Source organism: Thunnus albacares, chromosome 12 (genome assembly GCF_914725855.1).
Source record: "Thunnus albacares chromosome 12, fThuAlb1.1, whole genome shotgun sequence".
Lineage (NCBI taxonomy): Eukaryota > Metazoa > Chordata > Actinopteri > Scombriformes > Scombridae > Thunnus > Thunnus albacares.
This window is the reverse complement of record NC_058117.1, coordinates 12856475-12881647: the sequence shown is the minus strand read 5'-3', so window position 1 is coordinate 12881647 and position 25173 is coordinate 12856475. Positions and strand designations below refer to the sequence as shown.

Sequence of the window (25173 nt, the reverse complement as noted above, 5' to 3'; positions counted from 1 at the left end):
CCATCAGTAATCACTTTGAATTGGAAATAGCTCTGTAACCTTTGCCGTGGGTTGACTGAACAACAGAAGTTTGGGTCTCAAATGTCTATAACACAGGGTACTTAATCTGACTTGTTGAGACTTTTCACCCAAAACTACAAATGTGAACCTCATGGTGGCACCAGAGGAAAAGTCAGTAGATCACGACTGTTGTCTGTGGAACAAGAACGTCTGTACCAAATTTTGTGCCAATCCATCTTGTAAATATTGAGATATTTCACTGTATAAGTGAAGAATTTGAACTGCTGGTGGTGCTACAGAAAGAGGGTCAGTAGGATGCATCCTCTGGGAACCATGAATGACAGAACCATGAATACAGAATTTGATTTCAATGAAAAATGGATATTTTTTCCTCACTGATGGCTTCAGATGAAAGAGCATATTTGCTAAAGAAAATTGTAATTAAATGTTCTGTATTTATGGCTATTGATATATCTCATACATACATTTTTGTATCAACTTAAAGTAAGAAGGTGTTGGTTCTTGTATATTGTATGTTTTGTACAGGCCCATTTGGTATTTACAGTGATTTACATGGAAGATAGCTGAAAACGTTTGGTGCTTTTGTTGTGTGACATGCTTTAATGTTTGATGAGCATAAATGTCTGTACAAAAATTGTATGTCAATCCATCTAATTATTTCAGTCTGGACCAAAGTCTTAGACTGACAGACAGACCAATAGTCTCATCCCTAATTGTACTAAATGTTATGCCTATGATCTCATAGTCCAGTGCAGAGAACACATGCTGAACACTGCAGTGGCATCGCGTGTTCATTTACTGTTATTCTTCTTCTTAATGAGCTCGTCTGCAGACTTAATTGACCAAATGCACACTCTCACCCCGCTGATTTGTCAGTGTTTATTAGTCCCAAGGATACGGCCTCACAACTAGTTAGAGTGCATCATCTGTGTGAACAGTTCTCTCAATTAGCACTGATTGAAAAGTGCATTTCATTTGGATAAATTGATTCTTCCAAATCAAGTCCTCTGATATCAAACTGAGCCTGCAAATCGACAGGGTTCCTCATTAATGTCAAGAAGTAATCTAAACTCCTTCTATCTTATTCTCAGCACATGTCTGAGTAAAAAAAAAGTAAAACTCTGCCAAGTTTGGGCCAAAGTCTTGAAGAATGTTTCAAGGACAACCCAAGCCCCCTATGGACACATCGTGCCCATTAAAATGAGCAAACACTGCCGGCGGACATCTACGTTCCCAATTCAGGCTCTGGAGAGATTCGGGGTTGCATGAAGCTTTCTGTCCCCTTTTGTCCTTACATAATGGGGGCTGCGCTCAGAGGACAGACTGACCCTCAGACGCCCAGTGGGAGCTGCTCTGTGCCCTCCCTCGCTGAGCAGTATGGTGGAGCGTGAAACAACATTAACTGTGTCGTCTGCCTGGAACTCGCAGGCTCGAATGACTTATGGGACTTGAATTAATATTGGATTTAATTCTTGTGTTTTGGTTTGCAGTCACTGTGACAGAAGAGCAGAGGTTTCTGTATAAAGATAACACTGAAAGATGATGTTTCCAGAGCTTAAGACTTGACTCAAACTTCACAAAATTGAGGATTTTGACAGTCTTGACTCTCTGAAGACCTGACCTGACTTGAGACTTCATGAAACAAACACAATCCTGTCTGGTGTCAGGCTGGACAGGCATGTGTACACAACCTGCATATTTAATGTTTAGGCCTACTGATTTGAAAGGATATATCTACAAAGGACACATTACAAGGACATTATTGAAAGGACATATTACATATCTGCTATGTAAGCATGACAGTTCATTCCTGACCCTGGAAAAAGTATTTGGCAAAATAATATCAACTCAAGGTCCACTCTTCTCTTTCCTGAAGTTTTTAGCCATATCACAGTCTTCATTAACAGATGGAGTTATGGGATAGGTTCATAGGTCAGGTGCTCAAATGAGCACTGAAACAGGTTTTGCTTGCTGTAATCATTCATCCTATTCATAAAGACCATTAGAAGATCCCTTTCAAATACACTTACAATGTTGTTTTTAGCAAAAACAAAAGTATTTAAAAGTTTATCTGATGATAATATGAGGCCTCAGACGTCTGCGTTAGTCAATCAAAGTGGATATTTTGTTATATCAGTCTTTCAAATAAAATAATTTAATAAAATTCTTTGTGTCTCAACAGACAGTGTTTTCCTGTTCAGCTGTCAATGTCAATGTCAATGTCAATGTTCATTTGGGCACCTGACTATTGTTTTAGGGTAGACTTGAAAAACTGTGAACGTATTCTTTCAGTTAGTTGTCATGGAGATGAATCTGGTGCCATGAGAGCTGAGTTGCTGTTAGAGTAGCATATAGCTCTCATTCATGCTTAAGAGTTAAACATGAATGTCTATTCTCAACCTTTGAAATTGTAGTTTTAACAAATCAGTCCCAACAGAAAGCTTTGAAAGATTTGGAAAAAGCTAGAAGTGAACACAGCTTAACACAGCTTTAAAAGAAAAAATGTTCAAAAAGCCTTGAAATTAGCTGTGGATGTTTCACACTTTATTGGTGCCAGAGATGAACACTGAGGAAGGATTTGAAGCAGGACAGAACTAGATGCTGATGGTGGTTAAATGGTTATAGATGAAGACGAGGCTGCCAGGCGGCCTGACAGAAGTAGCATTTTCCAGAAATCTTATTTTTTAATGGTGCAGCCAAACTGTTCCATTCAGCTCTTTCTGGAGGGCTACGCTTCTTTGAATCAACCCTCTGTGGAGCAGCGTCAGCACATCTGACTTAAATTATTCCCATGCAGTGAAAAAGCATAGGTAGTATGTTGAATGTTTAAATGAGGGATATGGAATAGAGTTTATTTACACTGCAGTGTCTCTGCATAATATATGTAAGTAGAAAAAAGTGTTTAGCATAAATAATGCCTTTCCCTTGTGTGTGTGTGTTATGAGTTTAAGCTATAAGCTGTTTCCACACACTGACAGATGCTTTTATGCTCTCTAGTTGCTGACCCAGCAGTACAACATCCCTCAGAGACGTTATACTGTACATACAGAATAAAATGAACCCATATATATGTTTTATGTCTACTATAAAACAGGCTTTAAATGGTTTTTACTCTCACTTTTATTTATTCTGGCATATTTATTGCTTAATTAACTGTGTCTCCATTATAACCCTGTATTAAAATAGCTTTTTAAAAGATTATTATTATGCACTAAACGAGCAGCTGCCATCCTGAGAGGAACTCATTAGAACTGAACTAGCAACCCTCATTTACCAGACAGTCTCACAGGACAACCTGCACAGATATCAGCCTGTGTTTAACATCCTTCTCCTCAGATGTGTTGACAATATAAAACCTGCACTTGAAGAGGAATGACACAAGGGTTCAGTCATTTGTCTCAGTGTTGCTCGCCTTTCACTTTGAATCTTGAACCAAAGCCTTCATGTTCTCTTGGAGCCACTGTGGGACTAGTGTGTTTTTCCGCCGCGCTGTATCTCTTCAGACAAGCTCTTGCAGCCTTTGATCTTTGGGAGTCCACAACATGTAACTGACCGGATCGTGAGCGTCAGTCCTGCCGGGGTTCACGAGGGAGTGCTCTGCTGTAATCCGGACTGTGTCCTCAGGCAGATAAGTGTTCAAATGCCCAAACAATGTGATAATCTGTCCCTCATGTTCCCATCACAAGGATGGAAGAAGCAGAGGTGCAACGCCCGGAGAGAAACTGAGCTGGAATAAGAAGCTGACCCAGAGGAATGCTGGGACATGCGGGTGGATGAAAGCGACTCTGGCACAGGGAATGGGGTTTGATTTGAGAAGAAGATTGAGCGAAAGATTTTCATCATGTACAAGCTATGCATTTCCTCCCATTGATCTTTTTTTCCCCAAATATCTTGAAGCCTCATTTCATCATTATGGGGTGAGCGCACAGGAGATGGAGGGAAGATAAGAGAATTGAGAAGAGAGAAGAGAAAAGTAATTGGTTAGAGATATTAGGTAATGGAAATCCAATTCATAGCGTTCCCGAATATTCAGTTCACTTTATCATCCCTCTGCTATGTACCCCATCGCCTATTTTTATGCAACTTTGATGTTCTGAATTTTGACACAGTCAAGGTAATGATACTGATATGATGTGTTATTGACTCATACACAAACTCTCTCCTTCTTTCTGGCTTTTTTTCATCATTCTCCCAACCAAAAATGTCACCTTTAAAAACTAGTTCAACTCTTATTTCTTTGTTTTTGTTTCTCCAGGGAGGCTTGTCTCATTTTTTCCAGAAATGAAGCACTTCACTCTCACATTCAAACACATGAGAGCTGCATGGCCTTAATATGTATAGTTCTCTCCCTCTCCCTCCCTTCCCCTCAGTCTCTCATTGTGTCTCTGCCATTTTATTGATGCAGTAATTTGCCCTGAGATTGTACTGCGGTCCCCCGGGTGCTATGTGTATTAATTACCATCTATTCATCTGAGGCTGTCCAGCCTTTCAGCATGCTCCAGAGCCGTGGTTCCAGGCCAATGCTTCACAGCTTCTGTCACAGCCCTAATGCTCTGACAGAAGCCTGTGGGAGACGAGTAATGCGAAACCTCATGCGCAGAGGACGAGTGTGATTTATCACTGCTGCCCAGTGATGACCACATTCTTGACATCTGGAAGATGTGCAGAGCGCACGCGAGCCTGGACATGCAAAATGCAAAAGTTTGAGGTTTGATCACATGTTTTTAGTCTTCAAACCCCCATGCCTGTTTGTGCACAATAGTTGTATGCATGCAAGCATACAATCAATAACTCATTATGTGTCTTAAAGTCATTATTAATTTCTGAAACTGCAAATCAATTTCAAATAAAGCTCTTATTTCTACGAAGTGCAACAGAGTCAAGGAGAGGGAGGAGAGAAGAAGAAAAGAGGGGGATTTTAGTTTCACAAAGTTCTGCTGCAACAATTAAACACATGAAAGAACAACTTCAGGGTTTTAACATTGGTGTCTGGTTGGTGTTAATTCTTCTATCAGTTAGACTATTTGATGTTAGATGCCCTGATAGAGAAGCAATTTGCACTCTGATTCCCTCTACACTAACACATCTTTTCTGTCAGTTATGTGCACGCAGTAGCTTTTAAATGTAAAATGAAAAATATGCAGATCTGAGTATTTCAAGCGGTTTCTTTTTTGTTTTCTCTTTTTCTCTTCATCATTCAGTACAGAAACAGCTTTAGTTGGACGTCCAACAACAGCACAGGTGGTTCTCTCTCTTGCAGAATTCAAGCTCAGTATGTGATGGTTGTTAAGAGGACCGACTGTTGCATGATAATATAAACCCTAAACCATCAGCCTTCTTCTCTTCTTAATCAAGGAGCCAAACACATGTACTTAGTTTCTCTCTGCCAGTCTTACTCATCAGTGTTACAGTTCAGCCTGTACTATTAGGAATATAATCTTCTAAGGCTTATGGGAAAGATTTTAACTACAAGGGGGCGAGTGTGACAAAATATCCTGCAAAAAAAATATCTGCACTGCAAGCTGCAGTCTTTAGATTTAAAAATTTTACTAAAGAAGAGGTAAATTTACTGTTAGAGTTAAAAAAAAAAAAATCACTCTCAGAAAAGTAAAATGTAGGTTGTTTAAAATATAGAAAGTTGAGTAAAACTTACTGTATTTTTGCTACTGAATCCAATAGAAACAGCACAAATTTGTTGGCAAACCATTGTCTATTTACACATTTAGTAAGTACATAGCATCATTAGCATTCATTCAATCATGTTTCAGGCCACCTGATTAATGTAAGTCCAAAATTAACTCTCCTTAACTCTCTTTAGCTGCTAAATGCTCCACTATGTTCGCCAGCTAGTTGCTAACTGTGTCTGCTGTTTAGAGCTGAGCAGGGAGCGTACAGTGAGTTTTTCTTGATAAAAATGAGAGCGGTGAGAGTGAACCAAAACATTGAGCTGAGGATGCTATAAAACTCTGTAGCGCTGAGGGGAGCTACAGAGTCAGGTGACAATTCTGTGTGGATTCATGACTGTGAGCAGCGCCTTTCACACACAGGTATGCCATGTGATTCATTGTTAATAATATATATATGTACATATATATATTAGAGCAGCTTCAAAATATGTTTACTTTGCTGCCATGTATGCTTATTTGGTCAATTATGACACACACATAATACAAAATACAAGTCATTTTTAACTCATAATTGAAATAATTCAGATTGCATCAAAGTATAAAGCTTTAGTCAAACCATAGTTAAGTAAACCCATAATACTTGACTATTAAAGATGCTAAAACATATTTAGGTACCATACTAACTGTAATTTCTTGCTTCTCACTCTGAACATTTAATTGGGCCTTGATATAAACTCACAAATGAAAAAATGCAACCCTATGTACAAGACTGAAGGCTTTAGAGACGCGAGTCAGCTTTGTTGTCATTTTCTGGTGTGATTAGTATTCACGCCTGCTGCAGCTTCATTTGTGATCTTAATTATGATGTGTTTCTCTGATTTTGAAACTAACGTGCTTCCATTTTCTTTTCTTTCCTGAGATATTTTACCCTCAGTACCCCTCAATGCAACTCTCTCCCTCTCCCGTGTTTGTGTGTGAGCAGCCTTTCAGCCGGCCCCTGGTTTTCAACTGATTGTAGATAATTACAGCTATTTGACTGCAGCTTTCACAGCCAATGCTTTCTGCAGGCACTTACAGAGGGAGAACATGCCAAGCTGAGGTCCTTAACTACAGACACAATGGCAGAATGAATATGAATAATATATCTAGCCGATGTTGGTGCTGTTAGGTATTCACATGTAAAGCTGTCCTACATGGATCTTCTAAAAACCTCAATATTTAAACAGTAGAAGTGAAAATTGATCTATTATCTGCTATAGCTCTATTCTTTTCTTTATAACAGGCAAGAACAGAGGGAGAAATATCAATGATGCAATATCATCCTCCAAAACATTAAGAGCTGCAACTCAGTACTGCAGCGAAATAGAAAATCAGTCCTTCTTTTCAAGATCCAACCACTTTTCCGGTAGAATAAACACAACATTTTGTTTAAAGCCTTTGTGAAGTAAATCAAAATATCTCAAATGTCTTGGTTTTATATTAAGTAAGTAAAATGACGTACAAATTGTCTCACAGGAAATTGAATTCTTTCTCAGCCGAGTCTTTTTAGAGGCTAGCCCGTTCTCTCACACATTACATGAGCCTAATCCTGGTTTGAAGGAATGTAATTGTTCTCGAGCTGTCATAGGCCTACATTAGCTACATGCCTCTCAGCTCAGTGCTATATCCAGAACAGTAGGAATGAGTCAGACTCTTTATGATGACAGTTCTCCTTGTCTTTCTCTGTCTCCCTCTTTTCTCTCAATGCCTGCCTGACACTTTTTTCTTTCCCTCTTCTTGTTCTCTCTGATCGTTATCTTCTGCATCCTCCCTCCCTCCCTCCATCTCTTGCTTACATAAGCTGCGTTGTGTGCTGTGACAGCAGAGACTTGAGGACTCATCGCAGCCCTCACTCAACAGGAACCCCCGTCTGTCTGTCTCCTTGTTTCATGGGGAGCCATGACAGCTGCACACTTGACCGTGGGCAAAAGTGGATAATAGCAAGATAGATCAAAGCAGAAAAGGATAACACACAGACGTGCACTTTCTCTCTCCATCTTTCTACATCTCTCCCCCACATACACTCCTTCTCACTTGCCACACATGAGATACATTATGGGCCCAAAAGTTCAAAGCAATAACTTCCTTTTTTGTGTTCTTTGATTATATCCAATGAATGATTAATTAGACTCAGCCAGACTTTGTCCCCATCATAAAAGTAGATGTGGGGTTGACAAAAGTTGGAAGCTTAAGAGGGACAAGAACACTTCAGTTGGTACTCAAGGGTTAACTAACAGGACCCCTGGACTATGAGGCTGAGGCTAGACATTGTAGAGATTGAGATTTATGATAGCACAACTTGAAATATTCTGAGAATTCAGCAGTCTGAGTTTGGCAAAAAAAAATAAAGGAAAATATGTACGGGGGCATGTCAGAGGCTTGTTTGATTGACAGTAACTGTCAGGCTAAAAGTCCTGGACAGACAGTGTGTCACTAACAGAAGAGCAATGACCAAACCAGCATCTAACAGGAATGAAGTGACATTTGCAGGTATGCTGACATGTGTTTTTTGTGCTGAAGCTGAGCAGCTAATTAGCTGTCTAGCCTGCTAACTGACATTAGAGGTGCACTTTTCCCTGGTGAATGTTTGTTTGGTGGCTCATTCAACAAGCTAAGGTGCAGGACAAGGTGTGTGTTCATGTTTGTAAGTTAGATAAGAAGGAGACTAATGTGGGTTGTTGTTCAAGGTCTGTGGCTCTTGTGTTGTGTAGCAGGATGCTGTCAGGCTCAGTGTGACCATCTGCTCTGCTTATGATTGAATGTCCGTTATCACTTTATGCAGTATTTTAACAAGGCATGAGGGAGTGATATTTAATCAAAATAATGCAAAACTAGGGGGCACAATCATGAAATCAAAGAATCCAAAATATAAATGTCTCCCTTTTGGTTTCGGATTTTTTTCTCAAAGAAGAACACAGGACATGTGATTTACAGAACAGATGTATTTGCTGTGGTAGAAAAAAAGGCAATGTAATTTCAGTTGGATTTTAAAAGGATAGCTTCAGATTTTTTCACACCTATTTGTACATTGAACCACTGGTTGCTTTAATTATTCCTGCTGTTCATATTGTGAAGATATCCCATTACATATCCAATGTAAGAAATGTGGCACAGCTTCAGATCTACTGTACAGCGATGAGAACAGTATCCTGTCATCTAGTTCTAGCTAAGGAAGAGAATAGTTTCCAAAATTTTGTAATATTCCTTTAATAGTCAAAAACTCAACTAATCTGCATCATTAGGACTGTGTGGTTGTGATTTGATCCGATTTGATTGACAGTGACCTGGCAAGACAATCAAACAACCACCTCTGTCATTGGATGTGGATGCAAATATTGCTAAAATCTGATTGGTGCACTGAAGTATGTGACATCACATTTTTTACCAATGAGCTCTGCCCACTTCAAAGCAGTGACAAGTGTAGAATTACTCTTTCATATACACTATAGTATTTATCTTTTGTACTGTGAAAGCACTAAAATGTAAGTAGCAAGTAGTTAACTTGCTGGTGGCTCAACCAGTCTGTCAAAGATATTATTTAGTTGAAACACAACATAGTTCACATTATAGGAGACTCACACGAATACAAAACAGATTTTTTCCTCCCACTTTTTCCATCTTGCTGCTTTATCACTGGGGTCAGTTTGTATTTATGGGCTGTGAAATGAGGGAGCCAGAGCAGGAGACAGAGGAACTATGGAGGGAAAGATGGCAGTAAGTGTATGATTATTGAACTGAACTGTGCCCCTGGTCGCCTTCAGGCTTGAATTGTCCTGGAAGGTGAAGTAGAGATTCAGACACACACACACACACAGACATGGATGCACACACACTGACGAATGAGAAAGCCTTGGTTTTTGTTTATCTCACCACTGCAGGCACTCAGACAAACCCCTCTGATTTCACATGCAGGCTCACATATGTGATTGTTATGCCCGCTGTGTGTTTGCTGGCACCTGACGGCAGATTTCTTATTGCCTGTTCGTTGAGTGTAATGTGCACATTGTACACGCCTGTGCATATTTGTATGCAGTGATGAGAATTCTCTCTAAAACACTGGACCCAGCAGTAATTTTTGAACATGGAGCAGGGAACAAGGATGCTTGCAGCCAAATTTTAATTCGTTGTTCAGCTGAGTGTATTTTTTTTTTGCATGTGTGAATGGCTGCATAGATGAGAGGGATTCACTGCCGCCTGCTTTGATTCACCCGCCCCAGGCTATTTGCATGATTATGACGTTGTAATGCCATCACAGATCATCTAGAAAGTCAAGTGATTATTCATATCCTTTTTTGCGTCTTCAGTACTCAGAGTTGTGTTTTTATTTAGGTGTATTTGGTATTTACAGGAATCCAGGAAGCCAGATATACAACCCAGTGAGCCACAGAACAGCAGTGAAAAATAACAATCAATATGAGATCAATACTGGGGGAGATGTGTGACAGGCTGCTTGTACTGTAGCAGATGTGCTTGTGTGCTGTATATATAATGGGATGTCTGCTTGATTGTGTGTTTCTGTTTATGTGGACCTGCAGCTGGTGATAAGAGGGTGATCAATGTATGCCTCACAATAATAGTCCAAGACTGTTTCCATTTCAGCTGTGCGTAGGAGTCCCACGCTAGGTGCCAAAGTAAAATAAGATTAACATTTATTTTCTCAGTGCAGTTAGAGTGCAGTAATTAATGTTAACCCAGGCCTCATTTATCAATGTTTTCTTTTCTTCTCTGTATGCATTAGATGCCATGACGCTTGACCAAGCGCTTGTTAATTTCTTAATATATCACAACATAATTGGTGCCTACTGTGAGTGTAAACAGAGCTCAGAATTTGCACAACTTGTGCCAAAACTATAATCCTTTCTGCAGACATGATGCAATAAAAGAACAGTGTTTTTTCCGACATCACTTTCGCGAGACTTATGCTGAGGCAATAATTCATTGTGTATGTGCCCTCTATAACAATGAGGCCTGCATCAGCTGTGGCTCGCTGTAGCTGGCGTGGCCCTGGCCTCAGGTGTTAGGTGGTCATGCCAGGCGAAAGCAGCCCAGCCAGCATCAGCACACATCATCTATCTCATTCTCCGCGGGGAGATAGTGCTCTCATCACTCACCCCTCTCCATCAGCTCTCCGGTGATTGGCTTATTATCAGATGTCCTGCACAGACGAAGGATGAGCCATGCATCACTGCACACATCGTTGTTTCCACGCACACACCCTTGTGAATCCCTGTACACACACACTGACTACAGAGACATACACATCAAGGCACCTAAAAGGATAACACATTTTTTGTCTCTTTCAGTTAGGCTGCCTGGTGGCATTAGCTGAACACACACACACACACGCGCACACACATGCACACACACACACACACTTGAATGTGAATACATATTGGTACACTCAGAGAGAGGAAATGAGCATCTGTAGAAGACACTGACAATGAAATTAAGCCTATACTGATGCTACACCACAAAACCTGTTAGTTGTCATAGTTACACTGATGGTAAATATCATATTAAAAGGGCACTCCACCATTTTTACATGTCAAATTTGGTTTATTAGTCATGGTTAGTAAAACTCAGCCTATGAAAATGGTTGTATAATGTCTTCTGTTAACCTGACGCCAGATGGCTTGTTGCACAGAACTAGCGGAGAGGTCGTCCTCAGAAATTGGCAGGCAGGCTCAAAAGATACTTGGCAGGTGATTGGATGAACCATCTGTCTATCACTGTCCACCGTCTTACCTTGTGAGGCAGCTGGATTTGCAGGATCACGAGATCATATGAGAATTCTCATAGGACGCTGATTGGTCTGAACCATCGGTGGTTCAGACACAAGCGCATAACTTGTAGCCTGACAAGATGGATTTTCGCATGATCTCATGATGTCATGATCTTGCGAATCCAGCTGTCTCGCAAAGTAAGTCTTCTGTCGTTCTGGAGGAGCTCCGTCAATACTGTAAAAATAACCCTGACGATGTCAGAGTGATCATCTCTCGGTTAGCTTTTGAATTACCTACTACTACTATTTGTTTGCGTAGCCTCCCACCAGAAGTCTGTCTCAAGACAACTTTTGGAAGCTGGCCAATTAGAACAGAGCAGGCTCATCAGGAGGGGGCCTTAAAGAGACAGAAGCTAAAACGACCTGTTTCAGACAGTGGCTGAACTGAGGGGCTGCATAAAGGGTCAGTATAAGATAAATAAGGAGTTTGTTGAACTGTAAATCATGCAAAGATATTCCAGTAGAACCCCAGAATAAAATATAGATCAGGAAATGTGCATAACATGTCCCATTTAAAAGCTGGAGTAATCCTTTTATGGTTCTGAGTGCTATTAATAAACTACAGATTTCCGCATACATATTCTTTGGTGTCTTCTTTAAGCCGTACATGCCATAGCTGCACACTACATGGGTGCAGCAGGCTATTTAAAGTGCATAGAAGCTAAAATGCCGCACTACATCACATCAGAGAGTTCATAGTGCATTGAGATGCACATTGTGCCAGCTGTTACTACCTGTCTCTGTTTATGGAAAAGTATGCTAGCCGTAGGATTACTGGCTCTTAACTTGGCCAGGGGCCCCAGCTACCTAGGATTAGCCTTCTACTCCAAAATCTTTATATAAAATCATTACCAAAGGATAAACAACAATGATACAAGTGACGAGGCTCTGTGCGGTGTGTTGGTCATGCTCTTCACTGGATACATCTGCAGCAGAGCGTGGCTCTGGTGTAATAAACTGCAGTGTGCTGGAATAATCTCTGTGTTTCAGGCCTGATTTCACTTCAGCTATAGAGCGAGGACAGAGAGAGACAAAGACAGAGAGAGAAAGTGTGGTGGCACGAGCTCCATGTCGGAGTCAAGGGGTTCAAGGATCATCATCCTAACTCACGTTTGTGTCTAATTATGTGTGTAAGACAGTGAAAGAGCGAGAGCACGTGGGTGTGTTGTTGCCTTTAGCAGAAGATATATTTTTCTGACTGAGGTGAACGGAGGTAACCACCAAAAGTCTCAACAGTCTCCCACCTTCCCTCTGCCTTATCCTCTTTGCACAATCCTTTCATTTTCTGGCCTCCCCACCATCGTGTCTCCAAATGCAACCAATTTCATACTGTATTTCTACCAGAGCCTCCATTTTCCCTTCACTTTCACCCACTCACTTGTCAATCCTCCTTAACTTCACGCTTTATATATTCTCATTTAGATCTCCCTCTGTCAGGACAGTTAATCTCTCCCTTTGCTGCTCCAATCCCCACCTTTCACTTCCCTCCTTTCCAGGATCTTTTCTTCTTTTTATGCTCATTTCCCTCCGTGCCCTTCTCCCTGACCTCTTCCAACCAACCTGGCTCCAAGCTTTCCTTCTCTAAACCCTGTGAGATGCCCTGAGAGCTTAAACAGCAAGGAACTGTACTGCCTTTCTGAGGGCTTGGGGAGCGTTGGGCCGTGTGAGATTTGGTATTTTTAATGTTTGTGTGTATGTGTTTTTTTCAGAGACTGTCAAGGGAGTTGTGAGTAGTACCACTGGTGATTAATGTGTTTTCTTTTCTCCCCTCATGCAGATCGGACATCACGGGAGAGGAAAGGCAGCACAAGGACGGGAAGTGGGGCAGCAGCAAAAGAGGAAGTCAGTTAATGAGAGAAAATATTTCTACTTCTTTTTGAGGAGAAATGTGCCAATATGTCCGTGTTGGATAATGCACACCTTAGTTATATTCAGCTGGTGGTTTCTGGCAAAGTAGAAAAAGGTCAATACAGGGCAGAAGTGGAGGTGTAAAGGTGGGAGAGTCCTCGCACTGTCTGGAAAGTGTGGGTGGAAGAGTTGAGTAAAGACTTATGCTGCATCCGTAATCGCATACCATGCACTACATACCCAATATGTGTACTATTATCCAACATACTTTTGTGTGAATAAACAGTAGTATGTATCCTTTTGGACGCACTGAGCTGTAATTATCATACCACTTCCTGAGAGCCTCGTTGCCGGTTGGAGACGCGTAACTATGGTAGCCCGTGCCACTCATAAAGTCTGAACTAATTTAAAATATATATTACGTCTAGCAAAGTGACACCTTACTTACATTGAAGCATTATTGATGTTACACCAGAGCTGTCTTGATCACTGTCTGCCATTGTATTTTATGTTGTTGTTGTTGTCACTAGTGCATTGTATTGTGGGATATTTACACCAGCGTAGTGTCCAGTTCTTGCATACTGTAATACTTCCCTGTGAATAGTATGCAATTCACGTACTATTGGTTTCATACTAAGGTTTCGGACATACTAAAAAATCTCACATACTGTTTTAATGTACTAAATAGCATATTAGTATGGAATTTTGGATGCAGCCTTACTTTTGCAGCAATTTCTACTTGATGTGGGTTTCTTTTAACCATGTCCACAGTCGTTTCCTGACCTTAAATAAGTGGTTATTACTGTAAGGTCCCCTAAAGTAGTAAATTTAACCAAAACTATGATATTTCCTTTAACCCTAACCCTAACTCTAACCAGCTTTTGTTTCTGCCCAAACCAAACCTTAACCATAGTATTGTCAGGTCATAAAACAGATTTATTTTTCAATGTGTGTGTGTATGTGTGTTTTGTAATGATTTTGGAAGGCACAGACAAACTATGTAATCCTATCACTGTGGGTGTCAAAAATGATTTCAGATCAGAAAACTCTTAAATGTCTCGTTCTAGAGGGCATGGACAAACAACATATCTTGTTGTTTGGTTGTTGGGTGGCTAAGAGGAGGATGTCGGGACATTGGATAATGCTGAGCTGTGGAAATATGTACTTGTGGAAGTTTTAAGCTGAAGGTTTGATGAAAAAGAGTATCTATACTCAGCCCTCCATTTCTGGATGAATGCTTTAAAAAAGAGCGTTTGGGTGGATGGATGTGGTTATGAGGTGTGATAAGGGCATTGAAGAAATAATTGCAATTCTCCAGTCATGGAGGCTTGGGCTTGACTCCAGGTTACATTCTGCCTGCTAGGACTATAGAGCAGGTGGATGCAGGGAGATATAGACAGGGAAATTAATTAAAATTCTTCCTCTCCTCCCCCTTCTCTTTTTATGCATACATAACCACTCAGCACTCATGACCACAGGGTTGAGAGCTGCAAAACTGGGAGGAGGGCAGAGAATGAAAGGTTAGCGCGGGGAAGGAGGGATATACTGAAACAGAGAGAGAGGTACCAGAGTGATGAAGGTGAAAGATTAATAACTGCCTAGTCCTTCGCTAACAGGCTACTAGATGTACTTACATCCACAGCCATTGTGTGTGTGTGTGTGTGTGTGTGTGTGTGTGTGTCTGTGTGTGTGTGTGTTGCCATCATAGATACAGTCTGTGGTTGGCATTTGTTAAACCTTTATTCATCCAGGAAAATTATACTGAGCTTGGAAGCAACATCTGCTTCATCGTCACAACTGCCCAATACAGCCTTAGTCACTGTCTGTCAGCCACCAAGTTTTATTTTTGAGAACATCAACTGCGACATTTATGGGTCCATAATTTCTTATTAATTTCCCAAGAAGTTTCCTGGAAACCACTACAGACACATAAAGACACATATGAGACGCATATTTCACTTTAGTTGGTGGTGATGATTCTTTTTGGTCACTTGGGGACGGGACAACAAACTGTAAACACAGCAACATGTTATAGAGAGACTTGGGATGTGTCCTAAATCCCTTATTTACCACTCAAAGTATAATAGATACTCAATAGTGAGCAGCAAATCTGTCTACACATAAGATTTGCCAGCACAAACTGTAAATTGATTTTGTTTCTACATATTAAATGTTATTTTCTGTTATTAAAAAAAGTGAGCAGCAAATAGAGATTTCAGATACTCTCTAGTCATACAAAAGTGTAGTAGACGTGCACATCTCATTAACATCTCATTCAAACAGGTGCTGGACCAAAAAAACAATATAACTTAGATACTCACCAGTCATCATCATTTTGCATGATCACTTACAGCTGTAGAGTTGCACAACAGTCATGTTTGCATGTAAATACAACACATTGCATAGTGGGATTGAAAGTAGTGTACATGCCATGGACAGGTTTAGACACTCAGAATTTGGACACTCAAATAAAATAGTGGAAGGTAAATGTGCACTATGTAGTAAATAGGGAGTGATTTCAGACACAGCCAGGAGTATGCTAGCCATATCCTGCTGTGTTAGCAAACAGCCTATTTACACACTCAGCAGACACAGAGCAACATTAGCAAGTCCAATTTTCACTGTTTTAGCTGTCTCCACCAACTCCTGAGAAAAAAAAAATCTGGCCCTTTAGCTGCTAAATGCTCCACTTTCCACACCAGCTTGTTGCTAACTTTTTCTGCTTGCCATCAGGTGGTGGGCGAGTAGCCTACAGAGCTTTATCATAACGCTCTCACTGAAAACAGCTGCCTGCTGCTTCTGGAAACAACACTGATGAGTTCTTTTCTAGGAAATTATAGGAAACTGTAGGAAACTGTAAAAGTGTTTTGTTCGCCATTATTTGTTGTCCATCTGAGCCACAAAGATTTTTTTAGCCACTCAAACATGGGATACAAACCAGCAACATGTCTCTGTGTCACCTTTCACAATGGTAGATTGTACCTAATTCTTCATTCTACATACTTTCAAAATGGTTCCTAGAGCATAAAATTCTTTTTTTTTAATCTAGCAGAACACACACACATGCACTTCTGATTACACTTTAATTTTGTTGTGGTACAGCAAAGCCTTTTCTGTGCAACTCCAAAATAATGTGCTTTCATCAAAGTGTGTGAATGAACCTAGAAAAGGTTTGGAATTTGAGAAAGATGTGCCATGAATGGTGTGTGTGTGTGTGTGTGTGTGTGTGCGCGCGTGTGTGCGTGTGTTGTCCAGTTATTCCTCATGTTGTGGGGACAAAAAGCAAGTCCCCTTAACAAAAATCATTAATTTTAGGGTGAAGACTTGCTGTAAAGTTAAGGTTAGTTTAGGGTTATATTAAAGTTAGGAAGTGGGTTGGAGAGTAGTGGTTATGGTTAAGGTTATGATAAGTCTCCATGAAATTAATGTAAGTCAATGTAATGTCCTCTGAATTGATGGAAACAGGATGATGTGTGTGTGTGTGTCTGTGTGTGTGTGTGTGTGTGTGTGTGTGTGTGTGTGTGTGTGTGTGTGTGTGTGTGTGTGTGTGTGCATTCTTTCATTGGGTTTTTAATCAGGGCGTCACACTCTTGGTTCCGATTAGGTACAGCAGGCAGGGCTCTCCAGCCGGCTGCTTCTGAACAACAACACTCTCTAAAAAGCAGATAATGCTTCAACACTCTCAGACTCAAAGAAAATCAACAACTCTCCCACTCTCTCTCGCTCTCTCTCTCTCTCTTTTTCTCTCTCTCTCCTTCTCTCGCTTCCTCCTTCCACACACTTCTGTGGTTCAAATCAGATCGATGCTGTGAGAAAATGAAACCCCACAACAACAGGAAGGTGAGAGCCGCCTCAGGTATGAGATGTGTCTTGTCCATGTGAAAAAGGAAAACAAGAGAATCTAATATGAGGAGCAACCAATGTGATTCAGTGTTGTGTCCTCTGGCTTTCCACATGTCACAAACCATTTTCAAAGATCATCAGACGCACACACACACACACACACACACACAGAAACACACAAGCCTCAGAGTATGTAACACACTGCAGAGATGCACGTCCATAATTATATTTTTGTGTTTCTGTGTCTGCAGTGACAATATGTGATCCTCACACTTCATTCCACACGTCAAAAGACATTATTCTTGTTGCTTCCCTTTAATTGACTCATCTTTCTTTCATTTCATCTCCAGCCACTGTGTACGAGGACTCATCTCCAGGCTCCGCTCCCATCTATTGGAGACATTATGAGGGACAGGAAAAGGAAAGCAATGAAGATGAAAATGTGCATAAACGATTGTGCGTCATGTGTGTCTTTTTATGAATAGAAAAATGAAGTTTAAAGCGTGTGAAGAAAAGCAAAGATTATATTTATGTGCTGGCAGCTTTTCATCCAGTGAAGTTGGTATCATGAAATATGAGAACAGCTCTTATAACAGCGGGGAGAGAGCGACTGTTCAACAATCGCTCCATTGTCTTCACAGTATGATCATATTCATAAATACAGTTCGACACCAGACACACAATAGATACAAAGCACACCTGAGAACCCACAGGCACAATCAAACCTATTGTGAAATTAATAGAAAACATGGACGGCTGACAATAGAGTCAAGTAACATCAGACTAGTTAAAATTCACTGATAAACTAATTTGTTTCAATTATTTGGCAGCTCATTATTGAGGTGTTTTCTTATATTGTCATGTATTGTTTTTTGTACAAATAAACATCATTTCCATCTTCCATAATATAATCTCCATTTTAAAATCATGAGGTTTATTTGAACATATGATAAACGTTGTGCATATAGGTGTGAATGTGAATGGTGGTCTGTTTACATGTCACAGGTACAGACTGGGAACCTGTTCAGGGTGTGTCCTGCCTCTCACCCTGTGTGAGCTGGGACAGACTCCAGCCCCCGTGACCCTGCACGGGATAAATGGATGATGATGTGTCTGTGAATTCATGGTAAACTACTCATATTAACGAATTATACCTCAATAAAACACTGAGATTTAACAAAGAAAATGTGATCAAGTGCTGTGACCAAGCAGCACCTATCACAGCCACTGGCTCCAACTGACTCCCATTCAAAAAGCGTCAACTTTTCTCCAGAAATACTAAGTTACTGAAAAGAATGCATAAGCAGCAACACTGGGATTCAAACCGGCTCTAATGCAAACCAGTGGGTGACATCACACCCCACTATGTCCATCTTTATATACAGTCCATGGCTGTGACACATCCTCAGCACCATTATTTTTATTGCAATCCCAATCCAAGCACAGAAAGACAACATACGGCAATTAAATGCTTGGATAGACATCCAGAATTTTGCCAATACAGTAACCCATATGGTCCAGTTTGACTTTGTGATGGGATATTGCATGAGCAACTATGCCAGATACCCTGTTATTGACTCTGAATGGAAACACATGGATGCCTTCTGCCTTCTGTTAATTTCCGCCACATTTCTGATAATGATATTATATCAGCAGGTGATGCAATCCACACACCATGACAGCAATTGTTTGGTGTCAATGAGGTATCACAAGCTGGAGAATTGAGATGTGAAAGTTGAGACGGACACTAGATTAACTCTCCTTTGGCTCCACGTGTGTCCAGCTGATGAAATCTAAGCACACATCTGACAGCACTCTCCTGCTCTCCTCTCTGCACTGGCCTCAAGTGATTTTCAGATTTGATAGTTAAGTTTTAATTATCACATAAAAGGCCTCACTGGGTCTGCGAGCTGACTCCATTTTCAAGCTGATATTTCCTTATTTTAGTGCGAGGGCCCTCGGGTCCCCACAGGACTCCTGACCATTAGAGTCGACAATGAAATCAAGAAGCAGTCAAGCTTTTCTTTCCTTCTCTGAGCTTTTAAATCTCCTGGACTCTTGTGTTCATTCATTAATGCATTCACTCGTTCATCCTCTTTCTAGTTGACAAGAAGGGCAGGGCAACACTGACAAAAAGAAATATCATCAGATACCTCAGTACTGCTATAATTATGTAATGTGGCAATAATTTGTGGTTGACTGTTGGTGATTTCAGATGATATTTACACAAGAAAATTGTGAGAACGAAAAAACGGGGGTGTTACAACCAAATTCAAATTCAGAAAGCTGAACCACTTCACAGTGATGCAGCATTAAAGCTCCTGCACACCAGGTGTTTAATAACTCTGGCTGATTAGACCTCTGCTGCTGGAGCGACGCTGGGAGTTACTTGATGTCACCAATCTCTAAGAATAACGATAAAGGTGTAAATTGTCACGCTGTAGCAAGTTCAACAAAACTGAAGTGAGGCAGATGTCAATCAAAAGCAGTCTGTACTCTCTTGAGTGGAGGTCTAATCAGACAAAATGACTGAAAGCACCTGTGTGTGGGTGTACTAGGGGTGTGTATGGGCCTCAAAGACCAGGATTGTGAGATTTTAAGGTTATTCATCATAATAACTAAAATCCTATTTTGTTAAATAGTTTAGTAAACATCTCCATAAACTAGGATGACTCAGTAGCCTCTTCTTTTCTGAGCGATGCTGCGTGTTTTATCTACTTCACAGTCACACAATATATTTTTAATGGCATTTGATATTATTGTCATCATTTCATCTAGTTTTGTTTTATTTTGCACTGCGGTTTTATCTTAATGCAAAGCACTATGAGCTGATGTTGTAAAATACAACATGAAGCTCAGCTTATTGCTGTACAGCAATATAGCATATATTTTGACATGTCAGTAGGAAATGCACAGATGTAAATAATCAAATTATTGATGGCTGAATTCCGTTTGGCTGCTTCAGTTTCAGGGTCCTGGTGTTGTGCATGCTGGCTCACTGTCACACTGTGATGGCTGGATGTGTAATGCTAACAGATTTATTGTATCAACTCAAAAGGTGATATAAATGTTGCCTCCAGGTGGCCATTAAAAAGTGATTAGTCCTTATATCTTTCAGTGATGGAGGACACTTGTAAATAGTGTTGTCTTTAGTAATAAGAACAGGTACTAATTAAACAGGACTTCACTGACACCAGAATCCACATCAAGCATCATAGTTCCATAAAACAGGTGGAAACTACAGACATGTAAAAAGACAGAAATGCAAATGATCTATAATCAAGCATGTAAACATTTTAATGTGGTGCATTACTATACAATTTACTATAATTATAGTAAATTGTAAAATCATAACTTCAGTATGCAGACATGTGGCTCGTACAGCCTGTTGCTTTCAGACAAAGCAGACCTCCATCAGTAGCTTCAGACATACAGTAACCTGCTATGAATTCACAGACTCTCCTCCGAGCAAACAATCAGTGGTCAGACACGATGGCCTGAGAGTCTGGTGGTCTGTGGGTCGAAGAATAAAGACAGGTGTGGTTACTGGTATTTAGGCCATCCAAGGCCCAGTTTAGCCCTGTGTGATTGTGAAACAGATGTAAATGAGCTTTTAAGCTGTAGCTAGTGAACCGGCATTCTCTGGAGCTACCTCATTTATCCCCCCTCATCCTCTCCTAAGCTGGGGATCCTAAACAGCCGTTGGAGGCTTGTGCCTGAGTTTTTTGGAAGCGAGGGTCATTTGGTACTATGACCCAGATGCCCTGATCTTCTGTCTATCATGCCCCTGTTTTAGGCCTGAAATACGCTCATCTCCCAGAAGCTACGCCCCATCACTGTCTGGGGCTCCCGTCAGGAATTTTCTGACCGAGAGCCCTCTGGTCTGCGGTGGCACGATAACAAAAACATCTCTTCCCTGTTAGGCTGTGAGCTCTTCTCTCCTTGTGGTAAAAAATAATATCAGGTGTGGATTTTTTTTTTTTCTTTTTTGATAGGTGAAAAGACATTTAGCATCTGTAATTGCTACTGTCACACCTGATATTGTGTGCTCTGTCTATGTGAAGCTAGTGGCTGTTGGATTACAGTTGCCATGGTTTCTTCTGTTTTGATCATTCTTATATAATGTTATTGGTGGCTGGTTGCTGTGAAAAATGAACACGCACGCTCCCAGTTTGTGTCAGTAAATGTTGCTAACCACCCCCACATCCTTGTCCTTCCTTGAAGAGAGCAGCCTGAGGACAAACAACAGCTCCTCTCACATCATCTTGCTCTCTCTTGCTTATATTCATCACACCCTCTTTCTCTCGCTCTTTCTCCTTATCACTCGCTCCTTACCTCTGCCTCCTTTGCCCTTCTTTCAGCTTTATTGTCACCGTTCTCTCTCCTCCCCTGCCCGAGTTCTCCCTCAATCCACATTATCTCTCTCCAGTCATAGCTGTATTGATTTTCGCAGGCCTCTCCTGTCATATCTCCATATCTCTTAATTCGCACTCACTCCATCTCTCCCCACCTCGCAGGGTTGTTTCCATTTTTTACACACAAATGCAGGCACACACACACACAAACACACAATCTCTCCCTCCATCTCTATCATTTTTCTATCTGCAGCTATCTCTATCAGGCGCAGACTCTATCTGTCTTTCCCCTCTAGATATGATTATTCTTAATCTCCTTTTTCTATATTTCTATAAATCTCCTCTTAAATATGCTGTATTTCGGTCCCTCTCAGTTGTGTCCCACTCACTTTTAAAACATTTTTGACACTCCTTTTCATCTCTCCAGCCTTCACCTCCCTTTTTATGTCCAAGCTTTTGTTGTGACTTTCGGTTGGACTTCACACACGCGCTGCCTGCTGTGACTTCTGAGCCAGGCAATGTGTGTTTGTCGTGCCTTAAGGGCATCGCATAGCTGCGGAGTGTTTGTAGGGCAAAACGCTGATGATGCCACTTTCTCGCTGATGGTATCGCTGAGAAAAACACGTTTTGTGTCGGTGCAACGCTAACGATTTACATCCAGTTCTAAGTGTTTTTATTGCTCGTGGCTGCTGGTTGGTATGACAGAGCTGTTGCTGTGGAGGTAAGAGAAACACCTACAGCAGTCACATGTGAATCCACAATCCTGCCTGTGGTGAAGCTGTAAGCCAGTGTGTGAAAGGCTGAAACGTGCTTATGCAAAGATACAACAACATTTATACACTAGGATACTGGGAACAGGTTTTTAGGTAACCATAGATCATATTTGCTTGCAGAGAACTGCATGTTGTAAACAGCTTTAGTTCTGAAGAAGACTTTCTACGTCTGTATTTCTTTTTAATATTCTGTAATAATAATGATAAACTTTCTAAAGCCACTTTTGCCTTTTTTGAGATAGACTGGAAACATGGGGAGAGAACAAGGTGAATGACGACAACAATGCAACAAGGGTCCCACACCAGTATAAAACCAGGGATGTGTGATCACATGGTATGCATCATAGAAGCAACGGGAACACACCGCTGTAATAATAACATTTATTTGTATGGCACCTTTCATACATACATCATTTTTCATGCATAAAATCTGAAAAAGAAAAAGGACCAAACACGTTTCAGATATTCTAAAGGATATATCTGGCGATTTTCTGTATTTTTCTTATTCAAAAAATAGTCAACAAATCTGATGTGCAGAGCCAAAACAACAATGAACTCATCCTACTCACAAGTATTGTGCGTGTGTCCAAAACCAAAGTATCCAAGCACGGAGTCAAAAGGTTGTGATATGTAGCACAACCTCAACATCACTGTTGGTTTGACTCTGCACCTGAGATTTGTTGACAAAAAGAAAAATACAGAAAATAACCAGACTTACCCTTTAACAAATTGTAGTAGTAGAAAAATAAATTGTCTGCATTGTTTGAATATATGGCGCTTGACAGTGCTACATGCAAGCATGTTGGCAGACTCTCAACTAATCTGGGCGGTATTACTATTATTTTGAGTCAGGCTCGTGTGCACTTATCCAGTATATCGTAACAACACCTATTTCTGTTTATTTCTTCCCGACACACCTGATCCGTTGGATGACAAGCCAATTTGTTCTCAAAACTTCAGGCTATTTTTCATGTAATAGAGAGAACATTTAATTGGGAGCAGAAGAAGATGTTGCGAGTCGACTGGGAGATATAAATCACAGTTACAGTCTTTTGGACTCAGCACCTGAACAAGATAGAAAGGCTTTTTTTTTCACTCTGGTTGTTGGATCAAAACAATTCTCGGCGCACAATGCTCTCAAATGTTTTCTGACTGGCAGAAACAGAAGCATGTTTCTGGCTTCAGGCTGTTTTTACATCATGTACAAACACAAATCATGAACCTGTTCGACTGGTACAGAACTGCAACATTTCCAGTTTCTATTTTGTGGGAAATGAGGTAGCAGGAATACATATACATATACAAACTGCGCTGTGTGATGAGCAAATTATGTCACAGATGATGATGAAGGAGAAATACTGCATCAGAGAGACACTTCCTGTCACAATAAGCATAAGCGTGGTTAATGAAGGGATGCGTTGTACATGCTGTGGAGACATTGTGATGCTCCATTTCCTTAATCTTTCCTGATGATTCCAGGCAGCCATCATCGTCGTATACCCATTTTCATAAGACATGAAGACATTGTACTATACATTACAGCCAACAGGCCAATCTAAAGCAACATGGCAATACTCTGGACAGGAGGCAAAAATGAGAGACTAGTAGCATCTGCTCCACCCTTGAGGCACCTGCACAGGAGATCAGTCCATCAAAAACCTCATTTCTGATGTCTGTTGACCCTCACCTGTCCAGTCCTCCTTATCACCTCATCTTCTCCCCCAACCAACTTCTGTTCTCCTCCTCTTCCCAATCCCTCCCTCTGTTCCCACTTTCCACCCAGATCATGTCCCATTTCTCTTCCACTCTCCTCCTTTTTTATTTTTGTCCTTTATCTTTTGCACTCTCCTCGTTCACAACACATTATCTTTTTGATATCCTCCATGTGTCTATCATCCATCTCTCCATCTCTGCCTGCTTCCAGTCTCCTATTTCTTTTCTTATCCTTCAATTTCACTGTTGCTTTTCCACCCCACCCCTCCATTGCTCCCGCCACATCCTGCTCCTGCTCACCACCCCGCTCACGTCCGGGTCTGTTTCCACTGATAAGACTCTCACTTACACACACACGCTCACACACACGCACACGCACACGCACACACACATGCACAGGCACAGGCACACGCACACGCACACACACACAGAGCAAAAGAGATAACCATGTTTCATTGCCAATATAGTTAGCATCACAACTAACTGCTATTTCTCTCTTCCCTAATATCACCACTAATGAATGTGTCATCAGTGATCTTTTCTCTGAGCCACGTAGCGAGAGGAGGAGAAAGAAAAAGATGGAGAGAGCAAACAGGAGAGGATAAGAAGTTCTTTCTTTTTTTTTATCCATTTTGTTTGGGGCTGCACTGAAAACAAACTTATTACCTGACATGTCATGGGCAGCTCAGGTAGAGAGAGCTGTGAATAAGCTGCTCTATCTGAGACCACGGACTGAGCCACAGGGCAGTCAGTTTATTATTGTCAGACGCAGAAGTGTTTCTGTCTGGGCCACAGAGAAAGAAACCTTTCTCAATCAAGCACCAATAAACACAAATCTAAATTAAGACCTTATTTTATCTGACTTTATTTTAGGTACCCTTCAGGAGAATTACATCAACATATTGCATACATTTATCATTTTTCAGCTCTCATAGTCAGTGTAACGGACTATGTTTTATGTTACTTTGAAAGTTAGAAAAAATTCTGCCAACTTATTACAGTAAATACCAGTAAAATATGAACAGTTTCCTCGTGATTAGACAGATTTCATTTGCTACTTGCGTAAATGTATTGGCTGAACATACGACAGCTCAGTTTATAACAGCTTTATGTTTTGGAGTTTCAGACTGTGACATCCTCAGTATAGAGTTACTTGATGGGAAATAGCTGAG

General features: G+C 40.8%; 1 protein-coding gene across 1 annotated transcript in view; it reads right to left on the bottom strand.

Moving 5' to 3' along the window:
- The window catches only part of LOC122993380, a 32030-nt gene that overhangs the window by 4610 nt on the left and 2247 nt on the right, over window positions 1–25173 (bottom strand). Inside the window, exons 2-3 of the mRNA XM_044367512.1 lie at window positions 11433–11444; window positions 10799–10931 (exon numbers count right to left, since the gene is read on the bottom strand). Of these exons, the coding sequence (XP_044223447.1) occupies window positions 10799–10931; window positions 11433–11444 (145 nt within the window). The remainder of the gene's footprint in view (window positions 1–10798; window positions 10932–11432; window positions 11445–25173) is intronic.